A 16,850-nucleotide genomic window follows, 5' to 3' on the forward strand; every position below is an offset into this window, starting at 1 on the left:
GCCTGGCCACCCAGGCCTCATTGCTGACACTGCTTACTCCTGTGACCAGGTGTGTTCTGCTGAGGCGGAGCACAGGGCCGTGGACATAGGCCCGTGGACTCTCCCTATTTGAGATTGCCTTTGCATTCTGTTGCTTCATGTGTGGCTCTGTTTGGAGCTGCTGAACTTGATCAGAGCAGATTGTCTTTCCATTGGAGTAGTTCTCCATTCATTCTTCTCAATTCTACTTTGCTCTGCAGGTCCATTAGAATAAAGGCTTGAAAACCGGCCTGTGAAAAGTGAAAAGAAGGTGTTAAAGGTCGGGCAGTTTGGGAAGAGAGAGTGTGTGCATGGATTGTTGCAGCCAGAGCCCCCTGGACTGAGCCTGAGGCAGGGCTGATACCCGAGGGGTGGCCAGGGCCTGGGGAGCCTCTCTCTGGACAGTGATGCTGCCTCAGGCCCTGGCAGTGCTGGGAGCAGTGCTTAGAGGGCAGACCTCCTCAACCACGTGACCTCTTACCTCTCTCAGAGCTCTGGGCCTCTCAGTTGCCTCATCTACAAACTGGAAACGATGACAGCATCCGCTTCACAGGGTGGTTGCAACCATCAGCTGAATTAACATTGAAAACACACTTAGAATAGTATCTGCATAAAGTAGGAATGATTTAAGTCTTTATTATCAGGGTTATTTTTATGCCCATCTGAACTTTACCACCCTGTTAGGATTAGGGTGCATCCTATGAAATTGTTTTTATAGGCAAAAATGGGCCAAATAACAACAGTTTCATGCAGAGGGAGTGAGACTTCTCCACATCATCAAGGTGAAAGCCATCGTGAAAAGGAATATTTTTTCTTTGATGAAATTTTTAAAAGACCATAATGAAGAGATTCTTTTTTTTTTTAATTGCAGTAAAAGTCACATAATATAAAACAAACTATTTTAATGGTATTGGACTGCACAGTTCAGTGGTACTGAGTTGATTCACATTGTCATGTAGCTCTTACCATCATCCATCTCTCGAATTTTCACCTTTCTAAGCTGAAACTTTGTCCCAATTAGACACTAACTCCCCATCCCTCCGCCACCCCCACCCACGGCTCCTGACATCTATCTACCAACGTACTGTCTGACTCTGAATTGGACTATTCTAGGTAATTGAAGAGATTCTTACTAAGCAAATATAATATGTTGGGGCTTGGTGACTGCCCTGGAGAAAACATCAACCTCATTTTCATATTCTGGTATGAGAGCTTAATTGTTGGGGAATATGTTGATACCAAATAAGGAAAACAAAATGATGAAGAGTAAAAACATCAGAAATGCCTGAGTCAGTCACTGAACTACAACGTCAAGGACAGTGTGTTAAAGCCATTGAAGGTGAGGCTGTGATAGGCCAGCAGCCACCTGGCTGAGATGATAGAGGTCAGTTGTGCTCTTGGCAGGAATGCAGAAGCACGGGGGCAGAGGAAGACCCCCGGCTGCCCCGCAATGCTCGGTCTGGTGGCCCGTGTCGCCCACTCTGCCAGGGCTCACGTGCGCCTCCAGTTGGAGCCCTGAACCTTCACAGGGGGCACTGGCCACACATGAGGTCTGCCTGTCAGCTGAGACAGGAATCTTTTCTGGGCACCCATCCCAGTCAGTAGGTGAGGACAGTCCAGCCCCCGCCCCTGTAGCTTCCACAGCTGAAACCGTCAGCTCCCTCTGGAATCTGTCTGGCTTCTGGGACAAGACCACTCCCCGTCTGGACAGAAGAGGCTAACTAAGTCTGTGGCCTGGGCCATCTTGGCTCTGAGGTATGGGCGTGGAGGGTCTTATCTCCCCATGACCTGCGAGGCCCCTAAGGATTGCTCCCACCCCTCTCCAGCAGCCACTTCTTGCGGGGTCACCTGAGATGGACCTTGAGCCAGGCCAGGGCCCAGGTCTCAGAACTGTTTTTGTTCTGCTCAACAGGGCTGGTGGTTCTTTTTCCTTCTGACACGTGTGCCTTCCTATGCTCCCCACCTCCTCTCTGTACCTCCAGTTTATTTACCCTCTTTTCTCTTTCATTGCCTCCCACCCACCCTATTGTCTTCTCCAGAGTGGATTGTGCAAAGAAAGGGCAGGTGGGGGGCCTGTCAGGGTTTTTGCCTCGCTCTGGACACCCGGTCAGCTCTGCCACCTCTCTCCCTTGCTTCCCACCTCCGAGAGAGGGCACATCCAGGGACTTCCTTCACCCGGGCTGGCATCCAACCTCCGGCCATGGGCTGCCAGGTTCCGTGAACGCTTGCCGGCTTCAGGAGGACGTGGAAACTGGTTGCTGCCCCAGGGAAGCCGTGGGGCGCTGCTGCCTTTCACAGAGGTCCTTCCGGAGACTGGGTCGCTTCCTAAGACAGGCCCCTCCGACAGCCACTGTCCCCTTGAAAGGCAAGCTTGGCCACTTGGACTGGCGGTGCTTTCTACTGCTCCTTGAATGCAGCTGCATCTCTGATGTCCAGTCCTGCTTGGGGGATTGAATTTGGTAGAAAGTTGGGGAGCATGGTGTGAGGGGGGAGGTACTGCGTGAAGTGAGGAAGGAGCAGAGGGATAAGAGGGGAGGCACTGGGGGAGGTGGACGATGACCCAGAGGCGCATTCTCGCCTTGTGCGTATTTCACTTCTTCAGAAAGCGTTTGAGCTGGACTAGGAGTTACTCTAGCAGCAGGCACTCACTTCGTTGTCTCTCATATTCTTCATGTTTTCTGAGGATTGTGGAAGCACAGAGGGAGCTTTCTGTATGAATGCTTCAAAGAGTTTGATTTGAAATTTTAACGGAGCACGTCGTGCTTTGGAAACAGGTCTAGAAGCAGATCCTTTAGATTTCAGCTTTTTAAAGGAACTGAGACACCTAGGACTTCCCCAGCAAACATAGCAGTCAGTGGATTTCCAGACTTAGCAATGACTGGGTGCCAGAGCGTGACGGCTGTGTTGTAGACGCAGCAGGTGGGGAAGCGCCGTGGCCAGTGCTGCGCCCGTCACTGCAGTGGGGCCTCGTGCCACGATTTGCCACAAGCACTGTCTAGAGAGATGCAGAGGGCTCTCCGCAAGACACGCATCCCGGAAGTGGCAGGTGGGGTTTTGGAGGAGCCCTCTGGGGGTCATTTCACCTGGGCCTCTGAGACCAGGGCAGAGCAGGGGCCGGGCTTCCTGTCCTGGCTCTGTGAGGGGCTGAAAGAGTTTGAGTGAACACTGATACAGCGTCGCTAGGCGTCTGAGCATGGCTGTGGAGCGTGTCGTCACGGTTTGGGGTGTGTCGGAATGGGCTCTGGCTGGGATCCCAGCACTTCCCTCCATCCAGCTCCTGAGAGTGCAGCCCCAGCTCCTGCACCAGTCGGAGGGCACTTGTGGACCAGAAGGCCCCGTAACCTCCCCCTCTGCCCACTCGTTGTCCCCCTGCAGATCAAAGACACAGTGACAATGGACGCCGGGAGAGCCAACAAGGAGGCTGAAATCCTTCGAAAGCAGTGCAAGGCTCTGTGCCAGGAGCTGAAGGAAGCCCTCCAAGAGGCAGACGTGGCCAAGTGCCGGCGGGACTGGGCATTCCAGGAGCGGGACAAGATCGTGGCTGAGCGGGACAGCATCCGGTATGGGCGCTGGGGCCCCCACGGGCTCGGGTCTCCCCACGACGCAGTGGGTCTGTGGGAGGGTCAGTCTTTACCACTTACTTCCAGGTCTGATGGGAGTGACCCGAGTCCTTCTCACTCTAGGTGATGCCCCAGTCTCGCCTCATAGTGAAAATTTGGAATTTTCCGTTGCATCTCAACTTCCTATTTGCCTTCACCCTAGATGTCCAAGTGCATGCTATGTCTAGAGCATAGACCCTCGTGAAGTGGCACAAGGCCAGGCTTAGGGGGCTTCTGGTGCAACTGACGTTTCAGAAATGCATTCTTTTTTTTTTTAAACTTTGTATTTTGTATTGGGGTATAGCTGCTTAACAAACAATGTTGTGATAGTTTCAGATGAACAGTGAAGGGACTCAGCCATACATACACATGTATCCACTCTCCCCCAAACTCCCCTCCCATCCAGGCTGGCTCATCTCATTGAGCACAGTTCCCTGTGCTACGCAGTAGGTCCTTGATGGTTATCCGCTTTAAATATGGCACTGTGTACATGTCCATCCCAAACTCCCTAGCTTTCCCTTCCGCTCATCCTTCCCCTCCCCACCTGGCAACCAGAGGTTCATTCTGTAACTCTAAGTTTCTCTCTCTATTTGGTAAGTAAATTCATTTGTATCACAGAACTGCATTCTTACAGCTAGTATTCATTGGTTGTTGACAACCAGTGTCCCTCGAGCTTAAAGGAGACCCTGGGAGAGAAATAGCCTTTGAGGCTCCTGGGCGTGTGTGATGCCTGTGAGGGGGCTGAGCAACGTCATGGGACAGGGCAATGCGGGGAGGGAGATGCGTGAACAGTAAACCCGTGGGGGTGTGCAGGGAACTGGGGGGCAGGTAGGGAGGTCTCCCCAGGAAGCATGGCATTCGAGCCAGAACTTAAGCTTGAGTGGCATTTTTTCTAAATGGAGGAAGGTGATGGGTCCTGCAGCCCGAGGGACCATCATGAACAAAGGTGGTTGGTGAACTCAGGGCAGGCCTGGGACTGGGTGTGGCATGAGTGGGGTGCACACTTCCAGAGTCAGTAGGAGAAACGGCCGACAGGGCTCCTGAGGGCAGGTGGTGAGGACCGCTGGAGGGGAGCCCTTGAGTGTAGACTTGGAGCTTGGCCTGGAGTAAAGCCAGGAGAGGCCCTAGTGGCGTGGTGTTGCTGGTGATGACTGAGAACCTGGTCACTGAGACTTTTTGTAACTTGTGGCCATTTGGAGAGACAGATGTACTCTGGGCTGATCAGAAGATGAAGGTTCAGGGTTGGAGGGGACTTGGGGCCATTGAGAGGAAGGGACCTGCCCATTCGGGGTCCGTCCGGTGGCAGGATGCAGTTCTGCAGGTGGCACAGAGCGCAGACTCCCCTGCTGCTGGGTCACCTGTCCCCACCTCCTGTCTGACTGACCAAGCTGATCCTGGGATCCCAGAGGCCACACGTTTGTTAGTAGAGACTTTTTAAGCCTACCTGCACAGGGCTCGGGGCTGCAGAGATGCGTAAGACATGATTTCTGTCCAAATGGGGGGCTCCATCTAGTTGTGGGGTGGAGGGCAACTCTAGAAAAACCTGCATGAAGCATGCGGTTGGTGCTGGAGCACTGGGGCTTGCCAGATGGGCTGGGAGCGCAGGAGCATGGTGTTTGACCCCAGGTATACTGAGGGTGAAATTGTGGGACAAATACTGGACTGCAGAATGAGATGCTTGTTGCCTGGTAACCATGGGGTTGTCCCCTCTGCCAGGTCCAAGGTGTCCCCTCTGTCCCTGTGTGGGATTGGCCTGGGAGGTCTTGTCTCCAGACTCTCAAGCACTCCTCTCATGCATTTGGGGCCGAGGCAGGCATCCGGGGTGTTTAGGAGCATGGGCTGCAAGCTTCACTGCAGGCCATGAGTCCTCCGCCCCCTGCCCCTCACAGTGACCTTGCCCTTTGCCCCCTCTGTCAGGACGCTCTGTGACAACCTGAGGCGGGAGCGGGACCGGGCAGTGAGTGAGCTGGCTGAGGCCCTGCGCAGCCTGGACGACACTCGCAAACAGAAGAACGATGTCAGCCGGGAGCTGAAGGAGCTCAAGTATGCCGGGGTGGGCGCTACTGGGATGAGCTGGCACCCGGGGAGCACAGGGCCCCCTCCCACCAGAGCACAGCAGCCCCATGGGCAGGCCTGGCCGCTGGTCCCCTTACTCGGTCAGTCCATAAAATGTGTCCCAGTGTTGCCTCTACGTGGAGAGTTAATTAGAAATCCTCAGACCAGCACAGAAGTGGCAGCGGCCCTTTGGAGAGCCTGTGGAGGTGGACGGGCACCGTGTGCACAGGGCCATCGGAAGGAAGGCCCCTGCCCCAGGCAGTCCGCTCGGGGACAGGCAAGCATGTGTTGTCCATTCATTCCCTCTCTCCCTCCCTCGTTCATTCGCCAACTCAGCAAGGATTTGCAAGGTACCTGTTCTTTGTGGACCAGGCCCTGGGGGAGGCACAAGCCATCGGTCCCTGTGGGGGCTCGCAGCACACGGAGGTGGACCCAAGGCAGGGCCATCTGAGAGACCAGTATGCGATGGGCCAGAAAGATGACAGGTTGTGAAGCAGCGTTTGAAGATGGTTGTTACTACCACTCCAGTCTACTCTGACTGTGCTGTGTGGGGCGTCAGACACTTGATGGCAGCGCTGCTCCAGGGACGTCACTTCAGACTTGGTAGCCCCTCCCAGTGTATAGAAAATATAAAGATCCAAGCTGAAAAAGAGAAACTGGCAGATTCCCAACAGCCATCACTGCAGTTCAGGACAGGAACCAGACTCTGTAGTTGAGAAGCAGTGGCTCTCTGTCTGTTCGTGAGACCTCCCAACCTGATAGGGTGGTGAGAAGCTAGTGAGTGTGCAAGCCTCGCACATTCAAGCGAAGCCTTCCAGAAGTGGGGGTGACTGCTTCCCCTTCCTCCCTGTTCAACAGCATCTCTTAACATGAGACAAACAGCTTCATTTGCTCAATGAAAACCCAGAAGCCCTGGGACTTAAGCACTCTAAGAAAATCCCAGAGGTTAAGAGGCAAAAAGGCAGGCTCTCCAGGGACCCAGTTTGGATCTAGCAAGCAGTAGAATCAAATTAGAGCAAAGCCGGGAGCCCTGGGGTGCTTGAGCATGGGAAGAGGTTTTGTACAGTAATTGAGCCAGAGTTGCCTGGAACTTTTGAGAAATGTCAAGTTCCATTTGTTTGTTTGTTCAGCACATTTGTATTTGCGCCTTCTCGGTGCTAAGTTCTCTTAACTGGTGGGGTGCAGGCAAGGGACTTGGTGCTGCTGCCCAGGAAGCCCCCCGTCTGCAGAAGCAGCACACTTGCATAGTGGGCGAGAGCTGAGCCACGTGCGGTGAACGTGCAGCGCGAGTGTGTCAGGGCAGTGATGATGAAGTCGGAAGGTCATCTGGGCCCAGGTTTTAGGAAGAAGGGTGTTGCTGGGGAAGATTACAAGGTTTCTGAGTCTTTTTTCATCCTCTTCCCTCGGTCTTTCTGAGAGCTAAAGCTTTTTATTTTGATAAAATCCAATGTATTGATTTTTTAAAAACTTTAATGGATTATGTTATGTCTGAAAAACCCTTAATCTATTTTAGATCTCAAAGATTTTCTCCTATACTTTCCTTCTAGAAGTTTTATAGTTTTACATTTAAATCTGTGATAGATCGTGAGTTAATCTTTACATAACGTATGGGCTTTAGATTGAGAGTCTGTTGACATGATGTCCACTTGCTCCAGCATCATTCGTTGAAGACGGTGCTTTCTTTATGGAACGACTTCTGTATCTTTTGTACTTTGTGGAGCTGATTCTGGGTCTTCTATTCTGTTCCACTGATCCATTGTCTCTGTCTTCCTGGCAATTCCACACAGCCTTGATTTCTGTAGCTGTATAAGTCTTGAAATCAAGTAGAATGACCCCTCCCATTTTATTCTTTATTTTAAAAATCGGTTTAGTCATTTTAATTCCTTACCTTTCCATATACATTTTAGAATAGTCTTGGCTACAGAAAGTCTTACTGGCATTTCTATCAGAATTGCATTAAACCCCTACCTAGATAAATTTGGGGCAAATTTCTGAGGCTTAAAAACTATGAGAACCCACTGATTCAGGAAGCCTTGACCTGACCCTCGGATTTATTAGGAAGCTGGTGCGTAGTGTGAGGGAGATGGGCATGGTCCACCTCGTTTCCCAGTGGACTCGGCTGGGATACTCTGCCTCCCAGAGGGCCGTTGCCATGACTCTCTCTTTGTCTGCAGGGAGCAGATGGAATCCCAGTTGGAAAAGGAGGCCCGGTTCCGGCAGCTGATGGCCCACAGCTCGCACGACTCGGCCATCGACACAGACTCTATGGAGTGGGAAACAGAAGTTGTGGAATTTGAAAGGGAGACGGTAAACTGCCCGCAGGTCTTTTTCTCCCCAGCTCTCCTCAACATGCAGGCTTGGGACGGAAGTGAGAGGGGGGCCGGCCCTCTCGCAGTGCCCTCCAGCTTCATGGCTGCTAGTTGGGAAGTCAGCTTCTCCTCCTGGGGCGCAGATGCATCCTTTGCCAGCACTTGTCCGAGCCAGGTAGCAGCCGCAGCTTGGCCTCCTGTGTCCCCTGGCAGATGTTGGCAGTGCATGGAGAGCAGAGCATGAGGGGGCTGTGTGTCTGCAGTGGCAGAGAGGGGTGGATCACAGCTGCTCAGAGCTTTCATCCTGGGGACCAAGTGCCCCATCAGAGTGAAGGGACAACCCCCGCCTTGGAGTGAGTGGCCAGAGGTGTAAGTGCCAAGTGTTTCTCATCCCTGCTTAAAGTGAGCTGTTGCTGCTGTTCTTGGCAGGAGGATATTGACTTGAAAGCACTTGGGTTCGATATGGCAGAAGGTGTGAACGAGCCTTGTTTGCCAGGGGACTGTGGCATATTTGTCACTAAGGTGGACAAAGGAAGCATCGCTGATGGCCGCTTACGGTAAGTGTCAGGACCCCGGCTCTGGCGGGGAGGGGGACGTTTCCCTTTGACCTAATGCAGAGGACCTGGAGGAGAGCCAGGTGACATTGATAAGATATTTCTTTTTTTAAGAAAATTATTTTTGGCTGTGCTGGTTCTTCCTCGCCGCACAGACTTTCTCTAGTTGCAGCGAGCAGGGGGTGCTCTCTGCTTGTGGTGGGGAGGCGTCTCACTGCAGCGGCTTCTCTTGTTGCAGGGCACAGGCCGTAGGGCACACGGGCTCCGTAGTGGTAGTTCCGGGCTCTAGAGCACAGGCTCCATAGCTGTGGCTCGCAGGCTTGGTAATTGCACGGCCTGTGGGACCTTCATGGATCAGGGATCAAACATTTTGTCTCCTGCATTGACAGGTGGGTTCTTTGCCATTGAGCCACCAGGGAGACCACCAGCTGGCATTTAAATGAACGCATCCTAGGATCTGAGGGGCTCTTAGAAGCAACCTGAAGCTTGCAGGTTCAACTGTTAACCCTGTTCTTAAAGGACACACCGACTCCAAATTGCCTCTGAATCTGATCTTTCTCCTTTTACTTCTGTGTGTTAAAGGGGACTCAAGTGGTGTGTGTGAGTCTAGAATATGCATTGCTTGCTCATCCCATGACATAGCAATAATAATAATTAGCACCTACATAGTGCTTGTTAACTGTTAAGTTCAATCACTTGATATAAGTTCAGTCACTTTTCGTTAACCTTTGCAATTCCATGAGGTAGGTGCTGGTTGCCTCCATTTTACAAATGAGAACCCTGAGGCCCAGAGGGGCTACGTCACACTGCCAGTAAGTTGTAGCACTTGGATTTGAACCCAGGCTGCAACATCTACAAGGTTAACTACTCTACCCTCTCGGAAGAGGAAATCTTTCTGAATGTGTTTGTGGGGTACCTGCTTTCTGGTGTTCTGCTCCCGAGTAGGAGCAACAGGCATTCCCCTGGTCCCAAGGCTTTCTCAGGCAGTGACCTGGCTGTGCCCCTCCTCAGGGTCAATGACTGGCTGCTGAGAATCAACGACGTGGACCTCATCAACAAGGACAAGAAGCAGGCCATCAAGGCACTTCTCAATGGGGAGGGGGCCATCAACATGGTTGTGCGTCGGAGGAAGTCCCTGGGTGGGAAGGTGGTCACACCACTGCACATCAACCTGAGCGGGCATAAAGGTAGGGGCCGTGGAGATGGATAGGGTACCCTTTCTTGTGTAGAGAGGGTGCGAGTGTTTTCAAGCGTACCTTACTCCCAGAACAAGGTATTGCAGTGTGTGTGCTTCCCGCCAGGGGACCATCTGGGTCTTGTGTCTTGCTGTGACTGACTGATTCACTAGACCAGACCTGATCAGGCCCCTGGATGGTCTGACCTGGGTGGGGTGCTGAGATGGATAGTTCATAGTCTGCCAGCATCCCTTTTATAAGTTGATCTCACAAAGATGAGGGGAGATAGCCGGAGGGCTGTTTGACCCTGGCGGGGGTTGACTGTGGGCCTCTGTGGTTTGCAGACAGTGGCATCAGTCTCGAGAATGGAGTGTATGCTGCCGCCGTGGTGCCCGGAAGCCCAGCTGCCAAGGAGGGGTCCCTTGCCGTGGGAGACAGGATCGTGGCCGTAAGTCTTGGGAACTCTTTTTCCCGGTTCTAGACTCCCTGTCTCCCAGTTCCCACCCTGGTGGCAACCACTTTTAACAACTCCTTGTGTTTTTCTCTCCAAAACTTGTATCTCCCACTTTATTTTTTTTGAAGCAACAGATGTTTATTATCTTACAGTTTAAGCTCCCACTTTTTTTTTTAATTCAGATGTGGTCCCAATATACTGTGCTACTGCTAACCTTGCTTTTTATTTTTAACAGCATGCCTTGAGGTTCTTCCAGATTTACATCTTTAAATCTGGTCGTTTCAATAAACTGCATGCTCCATAGTGGCTGTTGAGCCAGTCCCCTGATGCACGGTCAGGACATTTTTGCTTCTATAGCAGTGCTGTGTGGCCACTGCTGTGTATTCCCATGGGGTATAGTTCTGTAGCTGGGGGCGGAATTGGTGGATCAGAGGCTGTAAGCATTTATCCTGTGACGTGGCAACCTTTCTCCGTGTGCTCCAAGGAAGCTGTGGCCTTTCCAGTCTCATCTGCAGTGTTTGGGGTAGCTTGTTATGTCACATCTTTGCCAGCGGTTTTTCAGATATGGGGCAAGCTAGAGTTTAAAAGCAATACGGCCGTTGTGAAAAATTTTAAGATGTAGGAAAGTTATAAAGAAAAACAAAACCAACCAAATTAATCTACCCTTCCAAGATGAAAACCAAAAAATTAATCTACCACTCCAAGATAATCACTCTGAATATATATTTTTAAGTTTTGATTTTCAAACAATTGCTGAGATAGCTCAGTTATGATATTAAGTAATATTTAAAAAGTTGCAAAGATAATGCAGGAAGGTCCTGTATACCCATCCTCTAGTTATGTCAGTTGGCTACATCTTATGCAACTGTGGCATCAAAACCAGACAGTTGATGCGGGCACAGTGTCTATGTATAGATTTCTGTTGTTTTATCACATTTTAGATTAAGAAAAAAAATCAAGATACAGAACTGTCCAATACTGCAAAGATCTCCCTCATGTTAACATTTATTTTTTTTTTATAATTCTATTTACTTTTAATTGATTGGTGATTGCTTTACAATATTAGTTTGATTTCCGTCATACTTCACAATGAATTACCCTTTATATTAACCTCCACAGTCCTCAGCATGTTCCGCCCCCCACCCCCTGTCATAACTCTGGCAACTAATTTGTTCTCCAGCTCCATCATTCTGTCATTTGGAGGATATTGCGTAAGTAGGATTTAGAGTGTGTGCCCATCTGAGATGGCCTTTCTCACTTGGCTTTATGCTGTGAGCTCTGTCACATGGTCGGCTGTGCTGATGGCGTGGTCCGTGATGCCGAGTGGTGCTCCGTCAAGAGCACCATCCCAGTATCACCGGTCGTCTACTGCGTGTACGCTTTTAAAAAGGACTGGAGCGAGTCTGAGGGGGGCGTGGGCAGAGACTCGGGCACGTGGGGCTGTGGGAGTCTCTGTGATGCTGCTTGGTGTCACGTGGCTCCTCTGTGGCCTCCCACGCCGGGACCTCATTTTCAGTCTCCTCCCACTCCTGGGGGCTCAAACACGTTTTTCTTCCTGTTTGCATGTGAAGGAGTTCTGAGCCGTGGTCCAGCATCACGAAGCAGGAAGCAGCAGGGGTGGGATGCTCCCTGGGATCCCTGGTATTCTGGTCCCAGCCAGACGAGTCCCGTCCCCAGAGTGCTCTTAAGGCTGTGTATTTCATTTGCTTCAGAAGCCCCATGACTGGACTTTGAGGGCCTTACTGGCGAGGGGCTTTCTGTCCTTTGCCAGCTCCAGACATGGGCACCTTACATAACCAGGCCCACTGTCCAGCATGGGTCAGCAGCTGGGCAGAACCCCTGGCCTGGCATGAGCCTGACGGGCTCTTTGTTGGCCCTAGATCAATGGCATTGCACTGGACAACAAGTCTCTGAATGAGTGTGAGTCTCTGCTGCGGAGCTGCCAGGACTCCCTGACCCTGTCCCTCCTGAAGGTAAGCGCCCCACCCCGCCCTGGCTCTGCTCTCGTCGTCTGTGCGGTGGGCAGAGCCTCAGCTCCATGTTCCCAAGCTGCTTCTCCACATCACTGGGACCCTTGGGGGAAAAGTCTTGATTTCTAAGTCTAGGGTGTGCACTAACCCTGACTGGATCTTGGTTTAAAAACCCAAAACGGACTAACAACCCAGCTATGAAGGATGTTTGGATCTGGACTAGATAATTAGATGATCTTAGGAAATTTTTACTTTTCCTGGGTATGATAATGGTGTTGAGATTATACGGGAGAATGGCTTTATTTGAGGGAAAGGCATGTTGAAGCTGTTGGGGTGAAATGTCATAATATTTGTAACTTATTGGTGAATGTTCTGCAGGGTAAATAGGTAGAGACAATTTGGCAGAATATTTTGAATCTGAGTGGATTTAAGGGCATTCGTTGTGCTTTCCTGTCAACTTTTCTAAGAAGGTTGGAAATAGGTTCATCTACTTCATTAGGAGATATTTTAAAGTATTAGTTAAAAATTAAGAGACTTTTAGGGGAGCAGTTTTGGGTTTATAGAAAAGTTATGTTAGTACAGAGAGTTCTCATATTATCCACTATCTCTCCTGTTCATTTTGTGTCAGTGGGGGTACATTTGTTGCCACTGATGACCCAGTATTCATACATTAGTATTAACTGAAGTTGACATGAGGATTCACTTTTGGAGTACATTCTGTGGGTTGGGACAAGCGTATAAGGACATGTATCCACCAGCACACTACTGTACAGAATAATTTTACTGCTCTAAAGATCCTCTGGGCTTCACCTATCCATCCCCTCCTCCCCCGTAACCCTTGGCAGCCTCTGATCTTTTTACTATCTTTGTAGTTTTGTGTTTTCCAAAATGTCATATAGCTGGACTCTGTAGCATTTTCAGATCGGCTTCTTTCGCTTTGTAATATGCATTTAAGGCTCCTGAGTGTCTTCTCGTGGCCTGATAGGTTGTTTCTTTTTATTGCTGAATAATATGCCATTGCCTTGGCGTACTATAAGAAATATCTTTTAAGAATGAAGCTTTTACATTTTGTTTAATCGTTTAAAAAATAAGGCAGAACACAGTGCACATGATTTCAGAAAATGCTCAAAGCCGGGGAACTTTGTGTCTCTCCTGTGGGTTCCTAGCGGCCAGGCTGTAAACAGGCCTCACCCACGGGCGAGGCGTGCGCCTGCACGTCTGTCCATCTGTCCGACTTGGGTCTGTGTGGCCCATTCCCTACCACGGCTTTACCTCCAGGGTAGGTGACAGCTCCAGGTCCTGCCGTCTCACCCGCTCTCTCCCTCACTCCTTTGCAACCCCTACTTAGGTGTTCCCTCAGAGCGCCTCGTGGAGCGGCCAGAATATCTTTGAAAACATCAAGGACTCTGATAAGATGCTCAGCTACCGAGCCCATGGCCCAGAGGTCCAGGCTCAGAATAAACGGAATTTGATGCAGCACAACAACTCGACGCAGACAGACCTCTTCTACGCGGACAGGCTGGAGGACAGGAAGGAGCTGGGCCCCCCCGGAGGCAGCAGCTCCTTCCTGCACAAGCCGTTCTCCGGGGGACCCTTCTCCGTCTCCCCCCAGGCTTGTCCCAGCGCGTCCGAGCGCAGCCTGAGCTCCTTCCGCTCAGATGCCTCAGGGGAGCGTGGCTACGGGCCGGCAGACGTGCGCAGCCGGCGGCCGCTGCTGCCCTTCGAGACTGAGGTGGGCCCCTGTGGGGCGGCAGAGGCCCCCCTGGACAAGGCAGAACCTGACAACACCCACAGCGGCGGGACCTGGCCCAAGGCTGTGCTCAGCTCCATGGCGGGGCCTGAGAAGCTCTCTGTTTACAGGAAGCCAAAGCAAAGAAAATCTATCTTTGACCCAAACACTTTCAAACGCCCCCAGACGCCCCCCAAAATAGACTACTTGCTCCCAGGCTCTGGGCCTGCCCATTCCCCCCTGCCCTCCAAGAGGGTGGGACCTCTGACGCCCCCAAAACCTCCCAGGAGAGGTGACTCCATTAAGTTCCAGCACAAGCTGGAAACCAGTTCTGAGTCAGAGGCCACTCTGGTGGGCAGCTCCCCGTCCACCAGCCCCCCTAGCGCCCTGCCCCCTGACATGGACCCTGGGGATCCCATGCACGCCTCGCCCCCTCACAAAGCCAGGGTCCGCATCGCTTCAAGTTACTGCCCCGAAGGGGACAGGGACTCCTCCTACCTGCCAGCCAAGAAGTCCTGTGACGAGGACCTCACCTCCCAGAAGGTGGACGAGCTGGGGCAGAAGCGCCGCCGGCCCAAGTCCGCGCCCATCTTTCGGCCCAAGCTCGCTCCAGTCGTGATCCCTGCTCAATTCCTGGAGGTGGTGCTTGACCCAGGGTGGATTAGGGCCAGCTGGAGGAGGGTGGGGCAGTGGGCTGTGAGCACTCCATGAAGGGGCCCATGCTTGCTTGTACTGGCGTCCCCCAGCTCAGGCTTAGCCCTGGCTCCTCTGTTTTAGCTCTCAGCACCTGCCTGGGGGTGGGGGTGGGGGTAGCGGGTAGATGCCAACAGGAAAGAGACTCCCTTAGGAGACTGGAATGTCCCCGGAGGCGTGCATGGTGGTGGTAACATGAAGCCAGGAGAGGAGCACCGTATTGGGTGTGGGCTGTGGTTTGCTTATCTAGCAGGAAACTTTTGACTTTTACAGTGGAACCCAGTGGTAGGGACCTACCTTGAAGAGCTTAGGGAGACCGTATGGCCCATATGAATCTGTTAGCTGGCAGGAGGATGGGTGAGGTTTTGCAGGTGCTGTGGTCATTTTTGGAGGGAAACATGGCTGTGAGCAGGAGAACGAATGTGTGCTTCTGTCGGCAGACACAGAGCTTCACGTGGCTGGGCAAGTCATGTGGAGTTGTTACAGACATGTGCCCCAGGCATACATGTGTTCCACCTTCTACACAGAAAATCTATTTCTTTGAAAGAACAGATTCTTTGTCTGGTTTTCTTCCGAAGTATTTCTGAAGGAAGTTCTACTCTTCCAGATGTGTTAAGACAACATGAATGAATAACGAGCTATGAACTCTCCCAGGTGTCACTGCATGTGTCCAAGTGGGAGAAGCTAGGTCGTAGAGGACAGAAATTGCTTGCCAATGCCCGTGTGTTCCCCTGTTTCCAGCCACTGCCTCTTGCCTTTGGTTCTGCAGGAGCAGAAGTGCACCCCGGCCAGTGGAGAGCTCTCCCCAGATCTCCAGGAGTGGTCCCCTTACTCTCCTGGACATTCCAGCCGGCACAGCAACCCTCCGTTCTACCCCAGCAGGGCATCTGTGGGTGAGCTGGCAGGGCAGGGCTGGGGAGGAGGGTCGACATGGGCCACAAGGCCACCCAGCCTCAGGGAGAGCAGAGACAGTCGTTTCAGGGAGCTGCTGCATATCCTCAACAGAGCAGTCCAAAAGATTTAGCAGTTGCTGACCTACCTGGAGGGTTTCATTTTGTTTCAGTGACGTCTTTTAGCTTTTCAGAGCCTTTTCTGACCATGGCAGTCTGGGAAATTGGCAGCACTGAAGAGAGTTCTCCTGCTTTATGATGGAGAAGGGCCAGATGCTTGCATAGGTCCGGGGCTAGCTGGGTGTTGCGGGGCAGGTGTCTTACCCTACCCATTTCTAGGCACGGTTCCCCGGAGTATGGCCCCGAGCACTGTGAGCTCCGTCCTGAGGAACCCCATCTACACCGTGCGCAGCCACAGGGTCGGCCCTTGCAGCTCTCCACCCATCCCCAGAGAGGTTGGCCCCCACGGGTTGCACCCCAGGTATGTGAGGCCGCTCATGCCTCCCTGTACCCCAGCCATCCCAGCCTACCCTGGTGTAAAGCCACTGTACATAGAGGGGCTCTGTATGGGGAAGGGACTTGGCAGAGAAGCACTGGGACTCCAGGGGAAGTAAACTGTAAGGTCGCTCGCTTCATTTACCAACATGGAGCTTGAAAAAGTATTTATAGGAAGATGGTAGTGATGGCAGCTGATAACTGAGTGCCAGGCAGTATGCTCAGACGTTTATAAGCATCATCTCACCTGATTGCTATAGCAACCTTACTCTTAACTGTCTTTGGTTGATAGATGAGAATGGAGCCTTAAAACTGAATAGATTGACACAAGGTCATGCATTGCTTCAGTTACTTGACAGATTTTAAGATTTTAATTGACCATCTACTACATGCCACAGACTGCAATAGTTCTGGAGGGTTTTAGTGGAGAATTAAGCAGATAAACTTCCTCTCCTATGCCATTTGTGTTCAAGTTGTAGGGGGGCAGGTGTAAAAAAAAAAAAAGAACAGAACTACTCAGATCAGATGGTGCTGAGTGACCTTGAAGACCCTAAAATGTCAACAGATTAGGCTGTGAGAAGTTCAACTGGGCCATGGGGAGGACCCCATGCAGGGAGATGCTGCCGTGACCAGAGGGGCAAGAGGAGGCCAGTCGCACAGGACTTGGGGAGGAGCTTCTGGGAAGGAGGGCCGTGGGTGCTGCAGCCCAGGTGTCTGAGAGAGAGGTGATGGGCTCAAGGGACAGAGTAGGGGAGCCCGGGAAAGAGATGGTGAGTCAGGAGGAAGGCACAAACCCTGTAGGGTCTGTGGCCATGATGCAGAGTTTGGGTTTTATCCTGAGTGCAGTGAAGACCACTGGAAGGCTGCAAGCACTGACGAGATGAGGTGGAGCCTCACAGCTAGAGGAGG

The 16,850-nt window shown here is 51.8% G+C and overlaps 1 protein-coding gene across 3 annotated transcripts in view; it reads left to right on the plus strand.

Moving 5' to 3' along the window:
• Positions 1-16,850, plus strand: part of DLG5 (discs large MAGUK scaffold protein 5) — a 120,665-nt gene that overhangs the window by 81,951 nt on the left and 21,864 nt on the right. For all 3 annotated transcript variants that reach the window (XM_052639547.1, XM_052639548.1, XM_052639549.1), the window contains exons 8-17: positions 3,394-3,578; positions 5,535-5,660; positions 7,847-7,979; positions 8,411-8,538; positions 9,547-9,722; positions 10,055-10,158; positions 12,045-12,137; positions 13,483-14,502; positions 15,326-15,449; positions 15,786-15,927. In XM_052639547.1, coding sequence (XP_052495507.1) covers positions 3,394-3,578; positions 5,535-5,660; positions 7,847-7,979; positions 8,411-8,538; positions 9,547-9,722; positions 10,055-10,158; positions 12,045-12,137; positions 13,483-14,502; positions 15,326-15,449; positions 15,786-15,927 — 2,231 coding nt within the window. The remainder of the gene's footprint in view (positions 1-3,393; positions 3,579-5,534; positions 5,661-7,846; positions 7,980-8,410; positions 8,539-9,546; positions 9,723-10,054; positions 10,159-12,044; positions 12,138-13,482; positions 14,503-15,325; positions 15,450-15,785; positions 15,928-16,850) is intronic.

The sequence above is a fragment of the Budorcas taxicolor genome, chromosome 5 (genome assembly GCF_023091745.1).
Source record: "Budorcas taxicolor isolate Tak-1 chromosome 5, Takin1.1, whole genome shotgun sequence".
NCBI lineage: Eukaryota > Metazoa > Chordata > Mammalia > Artiodactyla > Bovidae > Budorcas > Budorcas taxicolor.